The sequence below is a fragment of the Pteropus vampyrus genome, unplaced genomic scaffold (genome assembly GCF_000151845.1).
Source record: "Pteropus vampyrus isolate Shadow unplaced genomic scaffold, Pvam_2.0 Scaffold199, whole genome shotgun sequence".
Taxonomy (NCBI): Eukaryota; Metazoa; Chordata; class Mammalia; order Chiroptera; family Pteropodidae; genus Pteropus; species Pteropus vampyrus.
In genome coordinates this window covers 2,797,236-2,820,599 of record NW_011888980.1, presented here as the reverse complement: position 1 = coordinate 2,820,599, position 23,364 = coordinate 2,797,236, and the positions used below count along the sequence as shown (strand labels likewise).

General features: G+C 36.6%; 1 protein-coding gene, 1 long non-coding RNA gene and 1 pseudogene across 9 annotated transcripts in view; 1 reads left to right on the top strand and 2 right to left on the bottom strand.

Moving 5' to 3' along the window:
* Positions 1–418: 418 nt before the first annotated feature.
* Positions 419–3,107, bottom strand: LOC111746716. The gene is made up of 3 exons (XR_002783243.1): positions 3,004–3,107; positions 872–1,020; positions 419–649 (listed from the first exon to the last, which is right to left on the bottom strand). It is a non-coding gene; the product is annotated as an uncharacterized LOC111746716 (long non-coding RNA).
* Positions 3,108–12,918: 9,811 nt separating this feature from the next.
* Positions 12,919–23,364, top strand: part of ZCCHC6 (zinc finger CCHC-type containing 6) — a 51,961-nt gene continuing 41,515 nt past the window's right edge. For 5 of the 8 annotated variants that reach the window (XM_011372076.2, XM_023537777.1, XM_011372075.2 and 2 more), the window contains exons 1-6: positions 12,919–13,056; positions 14,193–14,744; positions 19,618–19,799; positions 20,114–20,230; positions 20,728–20,905; positions 22,409–22,497. In XM_011372076.2, coding sequence (XP_011370378.1) covers positions 14,225–14,744; positions 19,618–19,799; positions 20,114–20,230; positions 20,728–20,905; positions 22,409–22,497 — 1,086 coding nt within the window. In that variant the 5' untranslated portion in view covers positions 12,919–13,056; positions 14,193–14,224. The other 3 variants (XM_023537775.1, XM_023537776.1, XM_023537779.1) reach the window with 3 other exon arrangements.
* On the bottom strand, positions 16,967–17,072 carry LOC111746735 (annotated as a pseudogene).

The window sequence follows — 23,364 nt, the reverse complement described above, 5'->3', positions numbered from 1 at the left end:
TGATGGATGTTATTAGGAGATGGGACCTTTGGGAGGTCATCAGGGTGGAGCCCTGAAGAATTGGATTAATAGAAGTCTGCGACCTGGAAGAGAGCCCTCACCCAACCATGCTGGTACCCTCATCTCAGATTTCCAGCCCCAAGAACTCTGAGAAATAAATTTCTGTTGTCTATAAGCCACCCAGCCTGTGGTATTTTGTTATAGCAGCACAAATGGACTTCTCTTATGAGGAGACAAACACTTCTTAGAAATCACTGGCTATAATTCCACTCAAATCAACACCATTTCTGAAAGTCAAATTCTGACATCAAAAACAGAGATATCAATAGGAACCATATAATGTTAGAATCAAATCACTTTTTCAAAAGTACAAAGCAAACTAGAGAAGATAAAGACCCTCACTGCAGGCTAAATCTTGGGGAAAACGTTCTGGCACAAGAAAAGGAAGTTATTTAAGGTTTTTTTGCTTTCTTTCTATTTAATATCATTATTTCACAACCACACCCAATGCCAGTCAGATGCAGAGCAGTCTATCAAGGAAGCGCCTTGTCTATGTAGATGAGGTTGGGCCTCTACTCCCTGCACCTGTTCCTGTTGGCCGCTTCTGAAGGCTATGAAGTAGGTAGCTCAGCTATTGCCCCAGAAGTCTCTGAAACCGGTCAAAACAGAATATTAAGACAACTCTGAGGCCATATACACTGTAGGCCCAAATTCACTGCCTTTTCCATTTTTCATCTCAAATGATGTTCCCACTCAATGCTCAACATTACTCATCAGAGATCTCACAATGCGCACTGGGTGAAAATCTAAAATATTCCAAATAATGCAAAGATAGCAAAACAAAAACACCCAAATTTTAACATGAACTCACCTCAATGGTGACATTTCCAAAGAGAGGTTGACTTTCAAAGATGAAAGGTTTTGACTTTGGTCAATTAAAGTCCAAAGACATTAAGGTTCAACATTTTCTCCCACTCAGATTTGCCATACAGTAGGAATCTTCTTCTGAAGTACACAATCCTGAAAGCAGAAAGACAGAGGATCATGGGTCCCAGTGGCACAAAAGGCACTTTTAGGAGCAAGCCAAAGGTTAGAGGTACCATCCACATTCAAACTTCCAATGGCCGGGTCTTGAGAGGAGCCATTGAAATGTGACTGACATTTCAAGGTGCCCAGTGACTGACAGGCACTCCCATATCTCCTTGGTTGCTGTAACTCTGATTCTCAGTTGAGATAAAGAATTTATCCTATATCTTCTTTCATTCTCTGACTCTGTGCTCAGAAAGGTGCTAGGACTGTCTGTGCATTTTTAGGCCAGGGCAGTTTGTGCATTTTTAGGCCGGAATTATTACTGCAACAGGTACCAGCTGCCACGTTGAGGGTCTGGCTCAAGTTCTCAGAAAAATGATCAGTTAAATACATACAATGGAACATTAGCCTTGAAAAGGAAGGAAATTCTGACATGTTTCAATATGGATCATCCTTTAAGACATGCTAAGTGTTAGTCACAAAAATACTGTATGATTCCAGTTATGTGGTATCTAGAATAGTCAAATTCATAGAAAGTAGAACGGTGGTTGTCAGGAGCTGGAGGGAGGATGGAAGAGTTATTGTTTCATGGGTACAGTTTTAATTTCAGAAGATAAAAAAATTCTGGAGGTGGATGGTGATGATGGTAGCATAACATAGATGCACTTAACACCACTAAACTGTACACTTTTAAATGGTTAAGACCGCAAAGTTTATGTTATATGTATTTTACCAAATTTAATTTTTTTAATTAAAAAAAATCTCTCTTAGCCTGATTGTAGAACTAAGAACGCCTTTCTTTCTACAATTCCCTCCAACCCTTAGCTATCCAGCAATAGCAGATGCAATGAAAGTATCAGGGCAACTCAAAGCCCTGCGCACCCCATTTTGGCACATAAAGGCAGGCTCTTCTTTCAACATTTCCACCTCTAGGCCAAGACTGGGAAGAAAGCTTCCACTCCACATTCTTGCTATCCAAAATACAAGCACTGCATCTGATTGATAAGTGCTGACATTCACAAGGCATGGTTCACTGGTGGGCAAGGTCCTGAATGAGAGTTTACTGCTCCTTTGTGTGGTTAAGTAGACTAGGCAAGGCCTACTTAGCAATCCACAATTCTCTTTGCTCCACTTCCTCAGCCTGTGACTGGGCATGAGTCAGACTGACCTTGTAGAATAGACCTGGATGAATTTGGTTATGGGGGAGTGAAAAAGAGGCTGCCCTCTGTACTAGACTTAGGGCATCGCCCAGCCCAGGACAAAAGTGGTCCTGAGAATACACTTTGATCCCCATCTGGGTCTCAGTTTCTTGAGCTTCTTTTCCTACCTTAGGTTTTCCACTACAGTTCTTCACCACCACCACCAACAACAAAAAGAATGAAAGAAAGAAAAGAAAGAAAAGAAAAACAGATTAACAAGAGAAAAATAAAGCATGCAGTAGTACACATCAATGGGGAAAGCTCAATGAAGAGTAAGTCAGAGCAGTGGCTTAGAACTCCTGCTTAGATAGCATTTTCAACCAAGAACAAATTTCCAGAGAAATTACAGAACAAAGGAAAGCAGTTTTAAGCTTCCAAGCATGGCAAACTGTGTGAAGGTAAATATATGGAAGGAAACTAATGAAGCGAAGTTTGTTTGCAGATTCCTCTGGTGTCTCTGGGCTAATAACAGTCTATCTTGAATAAAACGAGAATTTATACCCTGCATGTAGGCAATAAAAGGGGGAGCATTTCCTGCATTTGCTGCTTCTTAATTGCTTTCACCTCAAAATAATTTTTCTGTCAAAGAGGTATATTTTGGAGTAACATATTCTGATTTCCTTCACAGAAAAGGGGGCAGCAAAGAAAGGGTAGAGAATAAAGGTTTCAATCCCTCCAAAGCACCATAAAATTGCCTTTTAAAAATAAAAAATGTAAGAGATACATTCTTCAAAAATTTTCCTTATAAATTAATTACATTTGGCTTTATACAAACCTCACTTCCCTGCTTGTTTTTCATTTTATCCAACTGATGAAAATTTCCTTTAACCAGTCCATGAACTTGTACTTGAGGAACATTTGAGCAGTATTCCTATGAAGTCCTTATTTTTGCTTTTAAAATCATGGGATACTAATACTGTTGCTTTCGCTTTCACTATCCCTCCCAGAATCCCAGGAATTGAAGGAGTAATAGATTAGACTAGAAACCAGGATTTAGTGCCTCACAGATGCCTTGTACAGATACATACTTGAAAAAATAAAATAAGGCCTTTTGTCCTATGCCAGGGTGATCCAGGAACTCATCTGACATGAAGTTCCACCTATTTACCTGAATCCAGGGTCTGCTTCGACTGGGACACTCCTATGAAGATGGAAAAAATAGCAGGAGTGACACAGCCCTGGGACACATTGTACCAAAAATGATTTTGCAAGAGCTACTCAGTTTGTTTGTTTGTTTGTTTTACTTTATGAGGCTGTCCACAAATTCAGGTTTCTCTTGTTCAACTCCTTTATGTTAGTATTTATTAAAGTAAAATTATCACATCTTCCTAATTTTATATACACCAGAACTAAAGCTAAAAGTTACATTAAACTGCCTTTACTTCATGATGTTCTCCAGGTATCTGGGTACATCAGAACTCATATTTCTCTAGAACTATTAGCTCATTCTCCCGATCATGTTTCCAAGCAGAGGGAGAAAGAGAATTCTGTGTGTCCCTACCCCTACATAAAAAGCCATTCTCTCTTTGCAAGCAACTGGTGCATTTTTTTAGCTGACATGTCCTAGATTGTTCTAAAAAGAGCAGCAGCATGAGAAAATATAAGAACAGATGATTCAAAGACTCCCTGAGAACTGCACAGCCCGCTCATAACTACAAATACAGGGGTAGGTGGAACATCTGTATTCTGAGTCACTCTATTTTTCTAGGACAGAGGAGGTCATTAGCCCTCCTGCTGCATAAACCTTTGTGGCCTTTAAGCAGGCTCCAGAACTGGTTCACAGTGTGCTCTTCCTTGAAACTGCAGCTGACCCCCTCCCCACTCTCACACACTCAACATATTTTGAAGTCATCTTAATTATTGACTGCCTGAAGCCAAGAGTTTTTACGTCCATATTTTGAATAATGACTACACAAAAGCAATGTGTGTGTGTGTGTGTGTGTGTGTGTGTGTGTGTGTGTGTGTGTGTGTGTGTGTGTGTTAGGGGTAGGAAGAAGTAAATAACCTTAAAAATCCCATGAAGATTTCTGACCTTGGTTCTCTCATGTCTGGAATAATATAAACTTAGGAATACTACCATTTGTGGGGGAAAAAATCCTAAGAAAAAGTGCAGAGAAGCTTTTCTAGAAAATTATAAAAAGTTATTCCAAAAGAAAGCTGGATGAGGCTTTTTGATTAATGAGTAACAAAAAGATGCTGACAAGAGAAAAGTAAGACATTGATGAGTGAAATCCAGAGTTCACTGCAGCTATGGCAGAACCAAGTTCACCAAGTTCACCAATGTGTTTTTAGGAATTACTGTCTCTTCTTGTTTGACTCCTATGGGGAAATTTCACTGTTTCTACAGAAATCTGTAAACATATTTGTTGTCTTAACAAAACACGGATTTTCTTTCCTCTCCCATCCCTCTCTGCCAGCCATGGTAAATAGTCTGACATTTAGGCTCACAGGCTTCGGTGTTGAGTCAGAGGTTCAAATCCTTCTATTCATAACTATGTGCCTTAGGACAAGCTTCCTACCCTCTCTAAGTCCCAGTTTCTGACCTATATTTTGGGGATAATAGTCTGCCAATCTTTCTCAAAGGACAGTTGTAAGAAATTGAGGTAATGCAGGTAACCGCCATGGTACAGCTGGCACACAAAAAATGCTCAGTGACTGCTGGAGCAAAGTAAGATGGCAGTTTATTGTTGCTGTTGCTAATTTATCTAAATAAAGGCTTAATCTTATGAACGCTTGGTACAGAATAAAAATAAAGTTCTCAGGGTAGGCACTAAAACCTCAAACTCTGAAGTGACATCACATGAAATGCTTGTACGGGATAGTTTTGGGTAAAGAAATGCAATTAAACCTGAAAGAAGAACCAAGGATGGCAGAAATACCCACTTCAAAAACTCAGACATGTTCAAGCGTTTGCAAAAGGAAGATGGTACAGTAAAGTCAGGACTCCCTGAACTGGCTGCAGGTCCAAACTGGTGATTCCAGAAATTTGAATGGCCTGTCCTGAATCTGATTTTGCCCAAGTGTCCTCTTGAAAATGTAATATTTTCTACTATTTTGCCTGAGGAGAGAAATAAGGAGAGAAAGGGGTATCTGGAAAGCAATTTTAGGAAAGACCTGTAATAGGACTGTGATAGAAGAAATAGTTCTCAAGAAGTATGAGAAAGTTATTCATTATTCACACTTCCTCTAATCCTCCCTCCACCAATCTCTCCCCAAATGGCATGGGTTAGGGCACTGGACATCCTTCAATCTTGACCAGAAATGATCTCACTCTAATATAACACAAAGAAACTGTATCATTTATTATTACTTTCAAAAGCTGGCACTAGAATTCATCTTGTACATCTTTGTTGGGAAAAGACCCAGGTCGGACCACTTGAGGAAGGGGAATACCTATGGGATCACGGATATTGGTTGGCACTACGGCTTCTGCAAAATCAGTCTGTGTAGGATGATATGTCTATGGCATTCCTGAAATAGAAGAGGAAGAAGAGTCGGGAGGGAAGAAAAAATTGAGGGAGAGAAAGAAGAGTCAGTGAAATGATGGGAGGCTGTGTAGTGACGGAGGAGACAACTCATCAAATTCTCATCAAAATCCCTAAACCCATTTTAAGGCTTAGAAGTGGGTGGTAAGTAAGTGTCAGGTTTGTGTTTGAGAGTATTCATACAGAAGTAGGACCAAGAGGGCAATGTGATCAAGCATACATACATCTACTAAAGGCTCAAAATGTCACAAGCAAATATGGAAAAGTGAAAAAAGACCTAAAGAAGATGCAAAGTTATGAAAATGGCCTGCCAAGCTGAGGGAATTGCCATGCACACCATCACTTATCATTGATATTGGTTGAACTCCTACTATGTGCCAGGCACTGAGCTGGGCTACAGAGCACTATGGTGAGCAAAGCCAGAGTTCTTGCTCTCCTGGTACTTGCACACTAATGGGAGAAACAGACATTGATCAAATAAGTACACAAACATTTCTAAAATTGCAATTGTGAGGAATGCTATGAGGAAGTGGCACATGGTATTATGAGAGAATCCAACAGAGAGATTGGCCCAGGTAGGGAGATCAGAGAATCTTCTCAAATAAGTAATGCTTGATCTTAGCACTGAGAGATGAGAAGACATTAACTGAGTGAAGAAAGGAGAAAAAAGCATCCCAGGAAGAAGAATATGTGTAAAGGCCCTAGAAAAGCAGGTATGAGGACTAAAAGGCAAAGAGTGGCTAAGGCAAAGAAAGACTGGGGAGAATGGGCAATATGAAGTTGTAAGGCAGAGAAGAACCAGGTTCCTCGGGGACTGTGGACCACATGATGGAATCTCAAAAGCACTTGGAAGTCATTTAAGGAAAGTTGACAGGAATCCCTGAGAAAGCTGAAAATGCTAAATGAAACCTCTGTTTATTTACACTTTATCCCTACTTTTGTTGGCATCTCCACTGATGTCAATAAAGTTTAGCCTGAGTCACTGAGTATGCCCAAAATCAGAAGAAAAAAACATTTAATAAACACTGTTAATTTAGTCGTTCATAATCAAAATAATTGATATTTTTAATAAACTTTTCATCAATGTACAAGAAAAAACTCTAATTCTGACCCACCATAAAAACACAAATGCCCAGTGTGTAAATTCATAATGCAGTATTTAATCTTTAGTTACTTAAAGAATATTGGATTAGGTGTCAAACAGCCTGAGTTTTAATTTTGACTTGGCCACTTACTAGTCACATGGCCATGGGTAAGTCTCCAAACCTCTCTTAATCTCAGTTCTCTTATCTATAAAATGGGGTAATAACTTTTGCCCAATATACCCTATAGGATTAAAGAGAGCCTTAAGTAATGGAGCGATACAGCAAATACAGACATTATTATTAACCTTTCTCTAAATTGCACAAGAAAACACACAACTTATTCTACTCAAATAATGCTTCTTTTAACTTCACGTATCAAACTGTTTTGCAATATTGTTACACAATAATGCTTTATCTTGAAAGTCATTGCCCTCTAATACATTATAAAACTTTTCCTTGTGTATACAAAACCACCCAGAGGGAGATTCTTTAGGAAGAAAAGTTTTGTTTCATTTTATTGTAGGACAGATAAAAGATTTCGTTCAAGTATTATCATCAAAGTTTTGTATCTACTTTTAAAAGGAAAAGGATATAAGAACACATGCTCTACTCATAAGAAGAGAAGTGCATGTTAAAACTATCTGAGATGCTATTTCTCACTCATTGGAATGGCAAAAATGTAAACTCTTGAAGAAACAATCTGTTGAACAGATTTTGAGGAAAAAGACACTCTCATCCACTACAAAATGATACAACTCCTATCAAGGGGAATTAGGCAATATCTAGCAAAACTACATTTACATTCAAACTTTGGCCTCCAAATCTCACTTCTAGGAATTTACCCTGAAAATATACCTCTAACAATACAAGAAAACACACACATACAAGGTTATTCATTGCAACATTACTTATAACTGCAAAATGTTGGAAACATCATAAAGACCCATATCTAGGAGTTTGGCTGAATAAACTATGGCGTATTTACTCAATGGAGTACTATACAGCCGGAAAACTAAAAAACAAAAAAGATTTATATAAAATTACATAAATTGACTTCCAAAAAAATTATCAAATGAAAAAAAGTACAAAGATTATATGTACAGTACTACATTTCGTATGATAAAGGTAAGATACATATTTATTCATTTATTTTTATTTTTTTAAAAAAGCTAAACATAGAAACAAATGGATTTGGTCACCTATGAGGGCTGGAGGAATAGAATGGAAGAGATAGAAGGGGGACCTGTCTAAATATACTGTTTTATATAGTTTTGGATTTTGAGCCATGTTAGCATTTTACATATTCAAAAAAATAAAATTAAATCGACCAGAATTGGGGGTGGGGGGAGATGTAGGAGGACCTGAAAGTGGAAAAAAAATGAATAAACTTGATTATTAACACAACTGAAAAGAAAAAAATAATTAACCAAAACACTTTTGAACACAAAGGATTTGACTATACTATCTCAGTGGGATATAATTTCAGGACAAAAAAATCTTGGACTTTATATGCTACATTTGTTTCAGGTAGTAATGCTGGTGAGGCAATTCTGAGACTGTTTTATATGTATTGCAGGATTGAGCAAATGAGTGAACATATTGATGTTTGAAGAAAGCACGGAGTTCATTGTGGGGTAACAAAGGAGAAATATGGAATGGCAGAATGAGAAGAAGAATCCTATTCTATTGAACTGAGTATCAATTAGAGGCGTCATTATGAATTCATGATTTTTAAAACATGTTTACTAGTTCTATCCATTGAGAGGAACTAATAGCTCAGAACAATGTGCACACATGGCACCCAGGTCTTGCTTTCCAAACACAAAACCCTATGGGAAACCCTATGGGAAACCCTATGGGAAAATGCCTAATTTCAAGGTGAACCTGAAACATCTTGTGCCAGAAAATAAGTGCTCTAAACTGAGGAAGATACATCAAGAAAATATAAGAACCGGTTTAAGGGGTTTGCCAATTGCCAAATCTGGGACAATTTGAGCATCAAAACAGATCATGACAGGAATGAATTATAACACAGTTAATAAAATAGAATCCATGAGTCCATGCTATTATAAAGAAATTTCAAAGGAATTAGGAGAAATAAAAGCCCTCCTTTATAGAAGGCTGCCAACTAATAAACATATAGGGGATGACAGAAATAGAAAATTACCATTTCACAACTACCACAGGAATATTTGATTTAAGGAGAAAATTATCAATGGATACTAAAACCATTGGGAGAAAGATGAGGGAACAGAACAGTCACATAGCCCAAAGTATTACATCACAATTTACTTATTAATTTCTAAGGGAAACAGGAATCTTTATAATGGAGAAATATGGTAGATAATACCTAAATAAATGACCAAACTTATCATTTAAAAAACATATTCACATCATATATCCTTTGTGGTGACACACTGAGATGTGTGCTACAATATCACCTATGTAATATTCCTGCCAAAAAATGTCTAGCGTAAGTCTAACCATGGGGAAACAATTAGACAACTGCAAAAGTATGGGCCTAAACCCTTAAAAAATGTCAACATCATGAATGAAAAAAAAAGATTAGCAGCCTGTGTTACATTAAAGAACACTAAAAATACATGAAAATGAATGCAATGCATGATTCTAGCTCAAATAATGAATAAAATGTGCTAAATTAAAAAGTATACTATTACTGGGACAATTGCAGAAATTTATATATGGACTACATATTAGAAAATAGTATTTTGTCACTATTAAATGGCCAAATGTCTTAAGTGTGGTAATTGCATTGTGGTTATACAGGAAAATATTCTCATTTTTGAGAAATACTTGCTGAGGGTTTGGGAGTTTAGATGTCCAGATGTCTGCAACTAACTCTTACACGGTCCAACTAAAGAATACACACATGCACAAAGAGAGGAAGAGGGAGGAAAAGGAAAAAAAATATGACAAAATGTTAATGGTGAGTTATAAATAGTATATACTCATTGTATATTTCTTGCAAACTTTCCGTAGATTTGATATTCTTTAACATGACATGGGAGACAAGGGAGAAAGGGAACTTTTTATATGGTCACTGCAAGAAGACAGCATGACAATCAGAACCAGCAAATAATCTTCGACTGAGTGGATCCTTACAAAGAGTGCATAAAGGCTCCAGGAGATATTGGAGCTAGCCAATTTAGGCAAGAAAATTAATTAATTAATTAATTAAATATAGGATGCCTGGTTTAATTTGAATTTCAGGTAAACAGTTTTTTTAGTGTAAATATGTCCCAAATATTGCCTGGGACACACTGTTTTATCTGGTAGTCCCTGGGAGACACTTTCGCCTGTTCCACATCCAGGGTATAAAGCATACCAGTTCAGAAACACCAGAACAGTTCAAGGTTAGGGCCATTTATAGTTTTGTGTACTATTTCTATTTAATCAAATTCTACTCTATTTTCTTTATTGAAGACTATTCTTCTTCAAGCCATATTTTCTCCTTATATACAGTTGGTATAACCCTTAATTTAGACTCGATTTTCTCTCACTGAATTTCAAAGCTTTCCTCCACTCCTATCATGTCTAATTTCTAAATACTTCACTTTTCCCATTCCCTTCTCAACTTCCACCTCTTTGGCCCAGCAGAGAATAGTTCTAAAACAACAGATGATGGTTAACAGGGATCGCTCCTGGGAATTTTAGTCACTGTGTTAATGTCATTAGTTAAATGCCTTCACCTAGGCTGGCTGGGGACCCTCCCCTCTCAAGTGAATCCCTGGATGTCTTGAGTAGCATTTTTGGTACATTTGGCATTCATGACACCAGAGCACCTCAGCAAAAAGATTTACATGCTATATTCTCTTAAAGTCCTTCTTAGCACTGAATTCCCTCCTTTTTTGGTCTTCTTTATTGGCTTCTCTTATTTTCCTTAATGATTAAACGTTGGGCAGCCTATGTTTAACCCTGGGCATTTTCTCTTCTCTCCTTTAGGTCTAAGGCTTCTCAAAGTTCAGTCATATGAATATCATCTTCATTTTTTCCATCTCTCAGTATTTTTAATCATTTTCTTTAAATAGATTTGATTTTTTAAATCTACATATTTTTTAAGTTTATAGCACAATTACAAAGAGAAATTTAGAACCACAAATAGAAGATAAATCTAAACATAAAAAACCCAAAATACATAAAATTTCATTTTTAATTTAGATTTAAAATAATCAATAAAAACAAGTAATTGTAAATTTATTTAAAAAATTGTAAACATAAAAATTCACACCCCAAAATAAGTTACTCAATGACTAGAATTGAACTGTTCATAATCAGTCAAGAATAGTACACTTTTGGTTTCACATTCTTTGTCTTTCGCTTACAGTTAGAGAAACTGAGGCCCAGGAGGGAAGATAACTTGTCCAAGATCAAAGCAAAGTAGAAGCAGAACCAGAGACCACTGAGTCCCAGTTTCAGAAATGGGTCTCAGAGGGAGAATTCAAAAAGGAACAGTAGCTCTTTGGGGTATGGGTTAAAGAACAAAATTCAACCAAGTAAACTTGAAAATCTAATTGGCTTTTTGAAACGATTCATGAATCAGGAAGCATCCCATCTGGCAACTAAAAGGGCACTGCAAGGAGTTGTACAAAATGAAAGGTTTTTATAAGCAGAAAGAGGGAGGAGAAGCAAGTTAAAATAGTGGATTATTTTAAGCAACGTCATCTTCCCTTAGGGGAAGGCAGTGGGTCTTATCAAGCATATTATCTTACTAGTGTTAATTAGGAAATTCCAGACTGACTGGATTAAAAATCCACTCCTGAGAGAGGTCAAAACTATAATTAGGTTAGGTATTAAGTCTTGGTAGGGTTTAGCACAAGTGACTCCATTTTTAGTCTTTCTTTTAAACAATCTAAAAAAGCAAGTTTGTAACTGAAGTTAAGCTTTGAAAAACACACTGAAAAAATGCAAATAAAAAATATTTTAAATCCTTAAAAAGATGTATCTTCACCTGCTCCTCTAGAACTTTTCCTAAACTACATCTTCTGTGTAAGAATTACTCTACTGGATGTGTCAATGCTGCTATCCCATAATAAATGTAATCATGTATCGCCACGCTCCCTTTGGACTCTATTATGGTTCATCATCTGCCTGTGAAAATAGATTTTGGGCTTTTCATGTATTTTCAGAACCAAAGCATCTAGATATGACATTACACAAAAGTTGTAGCAACATGTTTTAAAACACCATTAGTATAGACATTGTTAGAACAGACTTGCAACATTAGGGTTTGGATTCCAGTGGTGCCATTTACTTCACCATAAATGCTATTTCCTCATCTTTAAAGTGGGGATATTTTCCTAGTGGTGTTGTTGTATTAAATGACAATATTTGTAAAGTCCTCAGAACAGTGCCTGGCAATAGCCAGTACTTATGTGTTCATAATTATTTTTAAGACCACTGCCCCTCAGAATCTCGTAAATTTAAATTTAAATTCTCTTCGAAAGTAGAGAAATCAAAACGGTCACATTTTCTCAACGCTCTAGAACGTTTGCTACTTCCAAGTGTGCATTCTTCGTTCAAAAATTCGAGTATGACGCTCCCTGACTTTTCTTTGCAATTCATCTTTAAAACACGGTTGCATTTTAAATAAAATACACAATCTAAGAAAAAAGCATAGCATTTCCCTTGACCACACTGAGAGCTGGGTATTGAACACGGGATGCGTAAAAGCTGGCATTTCTAGAGGAGAAGCAACTTAAGAACTCAATGAGATGTTAAATCACTCAGAACTACGAAAGAACTAGCAAAGAGAGCTAGGAAGCCTCAGACTCAGACTTAACTAGTCCTAGACGGGACCAGGAACATCCAGGGCAAAGCCGAGCCTCTGAGCCTACCCCAGCACGCGGCTGCGCCCCAACCGCGAGCTCTGCGTCTCTCTTGGAAAACAGAGGGTTCCTCCCCAGGACTCCCCGATGCTTTCGGAGCCTAGGAAACGAACTGGAGCCAGCAGGAACAGAACCCTGGCGGGATTCGACGCCAGACCTCTGGAGGGCGCGAGCGTGTTGGCGACGGCGGCGGAAGTGGGCGGGGCGCTGTGGAGGCAGGGCGGGGCGGTAGGCGGCCCGCCGGGCGGGGCTCGCGTTTCCGGCGTGCGCAGCGGAGCGCTCCAGCGGGGGCACCGCCGGCTCCCAATCGCGCACAATGAGACAGCGCTGAGCGCCGGAAGTGGGGCCGAAGGAAAACACGGACAGGGAGCCCAGCCGGGACAGAAAGAAGCGGAGGACCGCGGTGGAGGTGGTGAGTGTTTGGAGTGTTTTCTCCCCGCGTCCCTCCCAGATTCGCCTCCGGGGTGGGTCTCCGGTGCGCTCGCCAGTTTCCAGAGTAGAGGGCGGACCTGTCCTGAGAGTTACGTTGGCTCCATCCTCCGTCGGCCTTCTTGCCCCAATTGCGAGGACCGGGGAGTCCCCAGGCCTGCCGGACTGAGCTCTTGGCTTCGAGTCTGCATCTTCACTTTGTGTCAGACCTTGCGAGGGCAGGAGAAGAAGGGTTTTGGGTGGAGGCAATTGGCCCTGGCCCTCTGGCCGGCTGGAGGGACCTCAGAACCCCATCGAGGAGATAGGTCACTTCCTGCTTCCTGGTCCCCGCGGTGGCTTCGTGGCCGGGAGTACGGGGACGCCTTGTTTTTCTCCGCCTCCGGCCTCGAAGATGGAAACTGAGGCAGATCGGGGATGGGCAATCAGATGAGGATCAAAAAGGGGAAATTGCTATTCATAACAAAACCAAACTTATTTGGGATTGGAGAATGAGGGCTAGGGAGGGTAGCTGTAGTTGTCCATTGGTCGGAAACCCAGCCCCTTTGACTACAGAGCCTTGGTCGCGAGCCCAGCCCCTCTGTAGCCCAAGCGATCGAAGCCTGTCGTTCTGAACGGTAGTGGTGAAAGGAGCAGAGGCCCCAGGATGAGAAGGGACACAAAAGCAGAGTTTTGAGATCTACTATGTTCAGAGAAAGTTTTGGTTACTTTGTATTAACGCTTAAAAATAATTGCCATCTAAAAAAAAAAAAAGATAAGTTTTGTAACAGTATAGGCTTGGGATTAGGGTGGTGGTTTTTTTTTTAAGAGAAGCGCTTTTGTCATATAGATAAAAGCCAATCACTGGATATGAGCATCGTTATTTTATACTACAGTTCTTGAGACTGGGGAACTTCCTTTATTCACACATTTAATCTTCATGTTAAATAGTAAGTACTAATTTTCATGAAGACTATTTTTAGGACCTAACCTCCCAACTTCTAGTGTAATGCACTAATTATTGGTATGTGATGGAAATTAGGAAAAGAGTTTTTCATAGGCTTTTGCACATCTGTGGTATTTTTAGACTTGGTGTGATAACTTGTTATAGTTTGATTTTTCACCAGAATACTTTTCTTTCAGGTACAGAGTAAGAAAAATTGAAGTCAAAGACCATGGGAGATGCAGCAAAACCTTATTTTGTAAAGCGTGTTAAAGACCGAGGGGCTACAGATGATGATGATTTCAGAAGGGGTCACCCCCAACAAGATTATTTAATAATGGATGATTATGCTAAAGGCCATAGCAGTAAAATGGAAAAAGGCCTTCCAAAAAAAAAAATAACACCAGGGAACTATGGGAATACCCCCAGGAAAGGACCATATGCTGTTTCCAGCAATCCCTATGCATTTAAAAACCCAATTTACAGCCAGCCTCCTTGGATGAATGACAACCACAAAGATCAAAGTAAGAGATGGCTGTCTGATGAACTTGGTGGTAATTCAGACAGCTGGAGAGAATTCAAACCTGGACCTAGAATTCCTATTACAAACCGACCAAGAAAAGACTCTTTTCAGGAAAGTGAAGATGGATATAGGTGGCAAGACGGAAGAGGCTTCCGAACTGTAAGACGACTGTTTCATAAAGACCTGACAAGCCTGGAAACCATGTCAGAAGTGGAAACAGGAAGTCATGGTAATGCGATACAACTTGTCGAGTTACCACCCAAAAGTCAGCAATATATATATTTTTTTATCCAAATGAGTTTTATTATTTTCAACAATGCAGTTCCAATTTTTTATAGTTTCTGCTCATTTAATGTGATTATTTTAAGAATTGCAATCATGATATTTGGGCAACTTCAACATGTTGGTTATATTGGTCCCTTTAAAAGTTTACTTTGCTACAAGGCTCACTTTAGTAAACATTTCCTATTGGTGCTTTTTACAAAAGGCGGTGATCATATCCTTCTGGAGATTATCATAATTTTAGTATATATATAATTTCTAAATTGTGTATCACAGTTTTATTTTTGAATAATGAATGTGTCCATAATATAAATGACAGAACGAGGCTGAAAAAAATCTTATTCAATGTTGAAACACAATGTAGACTGCACATTTTCTACCGCAGAAAGATATATCTCTTTGAGTGGAGGAGCATCTGTCTCCAGAAGAGGGTAGTCCGAGATTTTTTTCCTTTCTCAAAAGCGAGCATAGCAACTGGGTTGCAGACATTAAGTTCAGAAAGTCAGAAATACAGATAAAAGCTTTGCCTTTTAGTTTCAGTAAACCAAAACCCATTTCTAAGTGCTCTACGTGCTGATTATAATTGCCCCAAATTGATTATTTGTACATTTTTCTAAAAGGTGGATAGTAGATTTTGTCCATGTAACAATGATTTCTATGAACAAGAAAATTGTTTTTCTCTAATGGACAATAATTACTGAAATGAAATAAAATAAAATTGAAGGAAAAAATAAAACTATTTAGTCTGGGAATGCAAATTATGCTTAGAAAATTATATTTGGAAAAATGGGCTTTTAAGTTTATTGGCTTGTAAGCCATATTTAGTGGCCATATAGAATGGGTTGCAGACTGGCGAGCACTTTTAAAATTTTTCAATTTAAGTGTATTTAGGCAACATTCGTACTTTCTAGGTGTCCAAAGGCCCTTTTCCTTCATGTTATCTCACAGCATCCAGTTTTATATATATGTATGTTACCTGTAAGGCATTTATTTGTATTTTGTGACCTGGACATTTAGAATACTTAGTAAGGAGTCTTTTTTTTTTTTTTTTTTTGTCTTTAGAGGGCCTTATGAAATGGGAGAAAAGTACTGTTTTATATTTTTTAAGATAGGAAGAGCAAAAGAAAATGCTTTGTATCAAGTAGACAAAACAGAATGAGGTATTAAAAAGGAGTTAAATAGGGAGAGATAAAACCCTTGCCTTTTAAATCTTTAAGCCAGGAAGACCTCGAAGCAATTATCTGATAGGGTGCTCTGTCGTGATATATCAAAGTAGAATCACAGTTTTAGAAAGTAGGAAGCTGTGGCTCGGAGAGGTTAAATTTATCCAGACTTGTTTATGCACAGTGCTAGATGAGGAAATGAAACTGAAATCGTGTCCTATGCTACCCTGCCAGTAACTCAGCCTCATTGGACTTAGAATCTGACAGGGAAACTGAACACATCATTGGTAATTTCTGGGCTTTTGATTTGTGTTTTTCTTTTTAAAAGTTTGTATATATTTAAGTAGTTATATATTACTGTGTCCGTGGGACATTGGACATTTTTATTAAGTTACCAATAGTTGGTCTTTTATAAAAGATTTGATCTTGAGATGATAAAAAAAATTTATAGATCAAAAGTTTGCAGTCAGAAAGATATTAAAAGGAACTTTATAAACCTAAAGCCTCTTTTATGTATACTTGTTTAGTCTTAAAAGAAGTTGATTTTAAGTGGTTTTGAACAGGAAATACATTTTTACTGTCTTTTCATTGAAGGCAATTCAAAAGCTCCCATGTTTTCTATGAAATACGGTGTGTGCTTTCACAGTTGCTAATTGAAGGACTTTTCAGGCTTCATCCCTTGAAAATCTTCATAAAGAAAATATTAAACTTTTGTATAACATTGCTTACTGTAGAGAGAAATTCAGTTTAAAGTATCAACTTTGCACTGCACTCAAAGATTCCTAAAAAGGATCTCATTAAAGAGACCGAAATTTTCCTTAAATCAAAATTATGTCTTAATAAGGAATGTTCTTATTAAATAATGTGAGAAGATACAATGAAAATTATACCGAGTTGCTTTGGGTTTTTTTTTTTTTTTTTTTTTTTAGGCAAGGCAACCCTTGGTCGACCTCACAGATTGCAAGGACCTTGTCGGCTTAAAATCCCTTATTTTTTTTATTTTTTACGCCTACAGCAGCTGGTCTCCCATCCAAGTACTAACCAGACCTGACCCTGCTTAGCTTCCGAGATCAGACGGGATCGAGTTTGTTCAGGGTAGCATGGCCGTAGACTACTTTGTTTTTTAATACTACCTATTTCTCACTTCTCTATTATCATTCATATTTCATCCCTCACATAACCTAGTTTACCATTTTAATGTATTTGGATAATGCCATTAATGGTATTAGCCAGAAAACATCCACTTAAATACAAATGTCCTTTGTGAATGGAATAATGGACCACATGCAAATAAAATATGGGAAACTTGGAATACTGTATATAGAGAATTCATCTTACAAAAAAACCTGGAATAAGCCAGATATTCTTCCTCTAAGTAATGGGAATTTTTAGCAACACCCCACTTACCTTCCAGAATTCCCTCCAGCGAGATTTTGTTGATCGTTTTTACCATGCAGACCTGTGATACTCACTCAGTTCAGAAGGTTGTATTTATTGCCTTCTGGGTTCCGGTCTGTTCTAGATGTAAATGGGTGTGCTACAAAAAGGGATTTTAGTTCATTCTTTTTAGTTCTTATATTGTTAGGCTGAATTTAAGAATTCCATCTATGCTTTAATCTGTTTCAAATCTGTTTACTTTGACTTAGTCATGTGTCCCTTAACAAGTTACTTATTTTCTTTGACAAGCATTTTCCCCATCTGTACAATGGGGATAATTTTAGCATCCGTGACAGGATCACTGTAGGGATTAAGTGAGGCAATGCACATAAACTGCTTGCATTGCATCTGTCACATAGTAAGATACTCTGTAATAGTAGCTGCTGTTATCATCATCAGACAGAATTTCAGCAGCCATGTACTTCTTTGTATACAAACAAGGAATTAATTGTATTCATTGGAGGGAAAATGAAATCATTCTTTCTAGAAAGTGACAAGAGATATAGTTACATTGAGGAGCCTATGTGATCAGGAGAGAGGAGAAACTAAAAAGAGGAATTTAGTTCCATATCAGTGTTTTGCGAATATGGACTTTCCTAATGTGTATTGTACACATTGGTGTAAATCTCTAATTGGTGTTGCCTGAGTTAGAAACTTCTGTCCTGAACTCTGAAATCAGAAGCAATTATTTTGAGTTTGTAATATTAGCAAATTGAATGAGAATAGTTAAAAGAAGTGCTTATCTCAAAAGTTTAGGCAGACCAAGAGTACTGTCCTTAAAAGACTGATAATTTAATTGGGAGTAGAGGAGTATTTAAAAGCAAGTTTTAAGGTAGACTAATTTTCTCTTCAAATGACTACTTACCTTTTAGTATTTTGTTTCATCCATTTTGATTGCTTTTTTAAAAAATTATTTGTCCTAATACTTTTTAAATTTTGTTTAAATTTAAGCCACTCAGTGTAGTAAAGAAACTGTTTTCAGAATTCCATTATAGTCATATTATAGCAGTTTGAGCACAATGCTTGTTGCTTTTCCTTTAGAGCTGTTAGCAATAGCTTTTTTAAATGAGAGATCCTATGCCTACCTTTTCTGACAAATTTTTTTCGATCAACTGAGTCATTGTAATTGCTATACAAGTAATGAGTTCCATTGAAAACTTGGCTGGAATTGCCTCATGCAGGGCATTTTAGTAGATGTACATTTTTAAAGACTACTTATTGGTAACTCACTTGAAAACTATTCAACCCATTTCTCACAATTTTAATTGGGGAAATGAATTTAATTTTAATCTCACATTACTAGTTTGAATAGTTTCACCTTCAGACCTTGATGGAAGTTATCAAAGTTATTTAAAACAATTTTTTATAGATAACTCCACAGTCATCTTCAGTTTCACAGGTTGAAAAGTTTTATTTAAAAAAGGGAACAAATTCATTTATTAGGATTGTAGAACAGCACAGTCTATAAACAAATTAATTAGTCTACTGGCAGAAAACTTATTTCATCTGCTAATTGTTTCTTTCCTTTGAAATGTGCTCAATGTACAGGCCACCAAAGATGCTAAAATGAAAGTAAAGGTAAAATGGGCAATAGTTGTCCTCAGTAAATAAAATTTTGGCTAGGACTTCTTGATATTGGACGATGGCCCAATTATGTGAAGACAAAATTTACAACTAAAGATGGATTTTCACTGCAGATAACAATGTAGTTGATTTCTGAGTTCTCTGGAGATATATTTGTTATCTTTGCTCTGTTGATTTTGTTTCCTTATAAGAAATGAAAGCAAATGTGGATAGTTTTCATTAGAATAATAGGTAAACTTACAGGTATATTAGAATATAGTAGATACATATATGTTATATATTGTGGTATACTGGGTATATTAGAATTACAGGTATACTTACCTTTAGAGGTAATTTTTACCATTACTTGACTATGCTCAGCAGTATACTAGGAAGAGATGATAAAATCAAATTGTATTATTGAAGTAGAATTTTTAAGTTTTCCAAAAAGATGATTTCTATGGATTGATGTTTCCAAATGAAGTACTTAATGAGTATTCAAGCATTTTATCCATGGGAGAGCTATACCTTTCCTTTGCCTCGTGTTTGGATATTATTCAGATATCACACAATTTAATTAACAAATATGTAAGTTCTGCTTTTTACTCAGAGTGATATTGTTTTATATTGCAAATAAAATTTTTCCCCTAACTTAAGAAAACAAGAAGCAGAGGTCCAGACCTAGGAAGCCACGGAGGACTAGAAATGAGGAAAATGAACAAGACGGAGACTTAGAAGGCCCTGTGATTGACGAGTCTGTGCTTTCAATGAAGGAGCTCCTGGGCTTACAGCAGGCTGAAGAGCGACTGAAAAGAGACTGCATTGACAGGCTGAAAAGGGTAACATTGTTTGTTAAAATTCTTCATTTGGTTTAAACTATGTTAGTACTTGGAAATCTGTGCTTGGATGAATTAGATATTCTGTAGTTATTAGTATTTAAGCACTAAAAGTTAAAAGCGACAATCAGTTTGATTTCATAGAATTACTTAAATAAAAATGACTGTTGAAATAGTGAAGAGTGACAATAACGTATTAACAATTTTTAAAGTGAAGGGGAAATCTTCCAGCTAATTTTGGTTGACCTGTATTTTTGGAGAGAGAGATATATATATGTGTATATATATATGTCACTATAAATCTCTTTAAATTATAGCGACCAAGAAACTACCCTACAGCAAAGTACACCTGCAAACTTTGTGATGTTTTGATTGAATCCATTGCATTTGCCCATAAGCATATCAAAGAGAAAAGGCACAAGAAAAACATTAAGGTAAGTTTAATGTAACCCAAACAAATAGGTTGTTATTTCTCAATAATTTGTGACTTTCCTCTCCTTTAGGCTCTGATATTAATAACACTATTTACAATATTGAATTTACTTTCGCCAAAATACTTTTTACTGGTCAGATATGTCTTGCTGGGTAGTCTTGTGAATTTCCTTAAGGACAGAATCAGGACGAATGAAGTCATTGATAGGACATTGATAAGTATATGTCTTTATGCCAGTAACAATAAAGCAAAAAAATTGTCATTGCTGCTCTTGATGTTCTTTCCTTGCATATTTTTTCCTTATTCCTACCTTCTGTCTTATCACTTGATGTGCATAAAGCAGTGTGTGTATGTTTGGTAAGATGAAGACGTAACACAGCTAGAGTGAGGGAGGACTAAGAAAAGTATTCCAGAGTATTCTACGGAATGTTGTCTTGGTAAATGATAGCAGGTAAAAAATATGTGAGTCATTTTTAATCTCAACATTGATCTTAAAAGGAGAAGCAAGAGGAAGAGTTGCTCACTACATTACCCCCGCCGACGCCCTCCCAGATAAACGCAATTGGTACTGCCATTGACAAAGTGGTACAGGAGTTTGGCTTACACAGTGAGAACTTGGAACAGAGATTAGAAATTAAACGTATCATGGAAAATGTGTTCCAACACAAGTTACCAGGTATTTTCTAGAATTGTTTTTCTATTTAGCTACCTGAAGTGCCTCATTCATTTTTCCTACTAGTAATGTTCACCTAATAGAAATTGATTTGCCATGTCCTGAAGCTCTTAATTTTTTGTGTTTTTGTTTTTCCTGGCTTCTCCCAAGGTAGCAAAAACTTTTACGTGCATTGTCATTAAATCTGTTTTCATTGTGAATTTCATTATGTTTATGTACTTGAAATTAAATGCCCCATATTATTGGGGTGCTATGAGACCCTTCTGTATATATTTGTTTACCTTTCTATCTATTTAAATTGATACAGTATTTTGAGTTAAAGAGAAGAAGTATCCTGGAGTCATTTTCAGGTTATCTGTGTCTAAAAAAGATTCTGTTTAACCACATTAAAAGAATTACAACATCTAAAATGAGCTCTGTAAACTAATTTATAATAGATTTTGTGTACTGTTGAATTTCTTTTCCATGTTATGTCTGTGAAGTCACGGAAAATCATTTTTTAGGAAGTTCCACAAGTGGTTCTGAATCACAGCTAGGGTTGGAATCACTATTTAAATTATTAAATATCATTCATATTCATATATACTTTCATAAAAATAAAGGGTGAGAATCTGCTCATTTCATTGTATAGGTACCTCATGCTTTGTGTCGTAGGCAGTTCCTGAAAAGTCATTTCTAATTGATGATTTTTGCTATAGATTTCCATTGTAAAATTGAATGTACTTTTTTTCATGGGAAACTGTTAGAGTCCTAAGAAATCACCTGACTTAACCTGAAGAAGAAAAAAAAAGTTCCCTATTGAGAAGGTATAACTTTTTGGCACAATAGTGGTAAAACATTGAGGAAAAAAATGCCATAAATAAATATAGGTGGTACCCATACACACACATTGTCCTCTGAAAAGTGAATCACATGTTGCCTAGCATTTTAAATTATAACCATGATACAATTATTTTTCAAAAGTTTTCCTAAAAGGATTATATTATAACGTAATGAGTATTCGTATTGAAAAGTAACTTTAAGCTGTGGGTCATTTTTATGATTATTGGTTTAGAGAAACATCTTTGTAATTTACACCTATGTGTGCTTTCTAAAAGGCGAAATGTTTGCATTAACTCTTTAGTATACAATCAAATTTAGAAATGTAAAACAAAGTTAGGCATTTTTTTTTTTACTTAACATTTTCAGCGCTTAAAAAGTAGCAAATAGTATTTTCTGCACAAAATGTGAAATGATAATTTAAGAATTTTTAAACATGTTTTACAACTGACATGAAGAGTGGCTCTTAAGTTAAACCACTGTCAATGGAGCCTGCCCTGTTAAATAAAATAAAATGAAGGCAAGAGCAAAGAGTCACTCTTTCCTATGTTTATGCTGGTCTTGAATACTGTTTTGCTTTTGTGTATTGTTTTAATTGACGGTTTCATTTCTAAAATAGCAGTGTTTTGGTATAACTTTCAATTAATTTTATTTACAACTTTCAGTTATTCAATTTTTTTTTTTTAGATTGTTCTCTGAGATTATATGGGTCATCCTGTAGCAGATTGGGTTTCAAAAATTCAGATGTAAACATTGACGTTCAGTTTCCAGCCATAGTAAGTATAAAATGAGATGTTGGAATTTTCACAGCGTAATACAGAAATTTTTTCAAATGTGAGCTGCATATGAATATATTTTAGGTATTTGAAGACAGTTTAAGTTTAATGGTGGCAGCTTATGTTCTGCCTGTCTTCAGTTTTAGAGCATTTCTTTTGATATTCTATAGCTTTTCATACTTTATAAATGTTTTATAATTCAAACACTCAAGTCTGTTCATGTGAATCTAATGAGGTTATTTAGGTTCTGTTAACTTAAAAAGATTAAATTATCTTGGTAAAGTCAACTTTCCAATGGCAGGAAAAGATTTCAGTTTTTAAACAGTATAGATATGTAAACATCTGGGAAACCTGAAAGCTTAATTTGTTCCTGTGTTTCCTCTTTTATACACCTGCTTTGTTAAAATAATTATGCTTTTGAAGAACCACACCTAACCTAGCTTTCTGGTTTAAACATCATTCAGAAAGCTTTTGATGAGTCAGGATTTTAAATTGGAAGGCATATTAGTAGATTATTCATTTTTCCACTGTTGGTTCTCACAGGCAGGTTTGCACATGGTTCATGCCCATTTACCCAGGTTGCTAGTTAAAAATACAAATTCCTTGACCCCCACCTGCAGATGTTCTTTTTTACAACCTCCTCCTTTGCCATCCTTGGCTGCTATGGCTCCATGGTCAGCTGACCAATAGGTTTTACTATTCTTTTAACCTTAAATTATGGTTAGTAATTTACAAGCATAGCAATTATTTTGATCTTATTCATTCACCTAGCAAATAGTCACTGAGTCTATGTTGTGTGCCAGGCACTATACTAGATTCTAGAGGACAAAAGAGATCATGATTCCTCCCTTGTGGAGCTCTTACTTA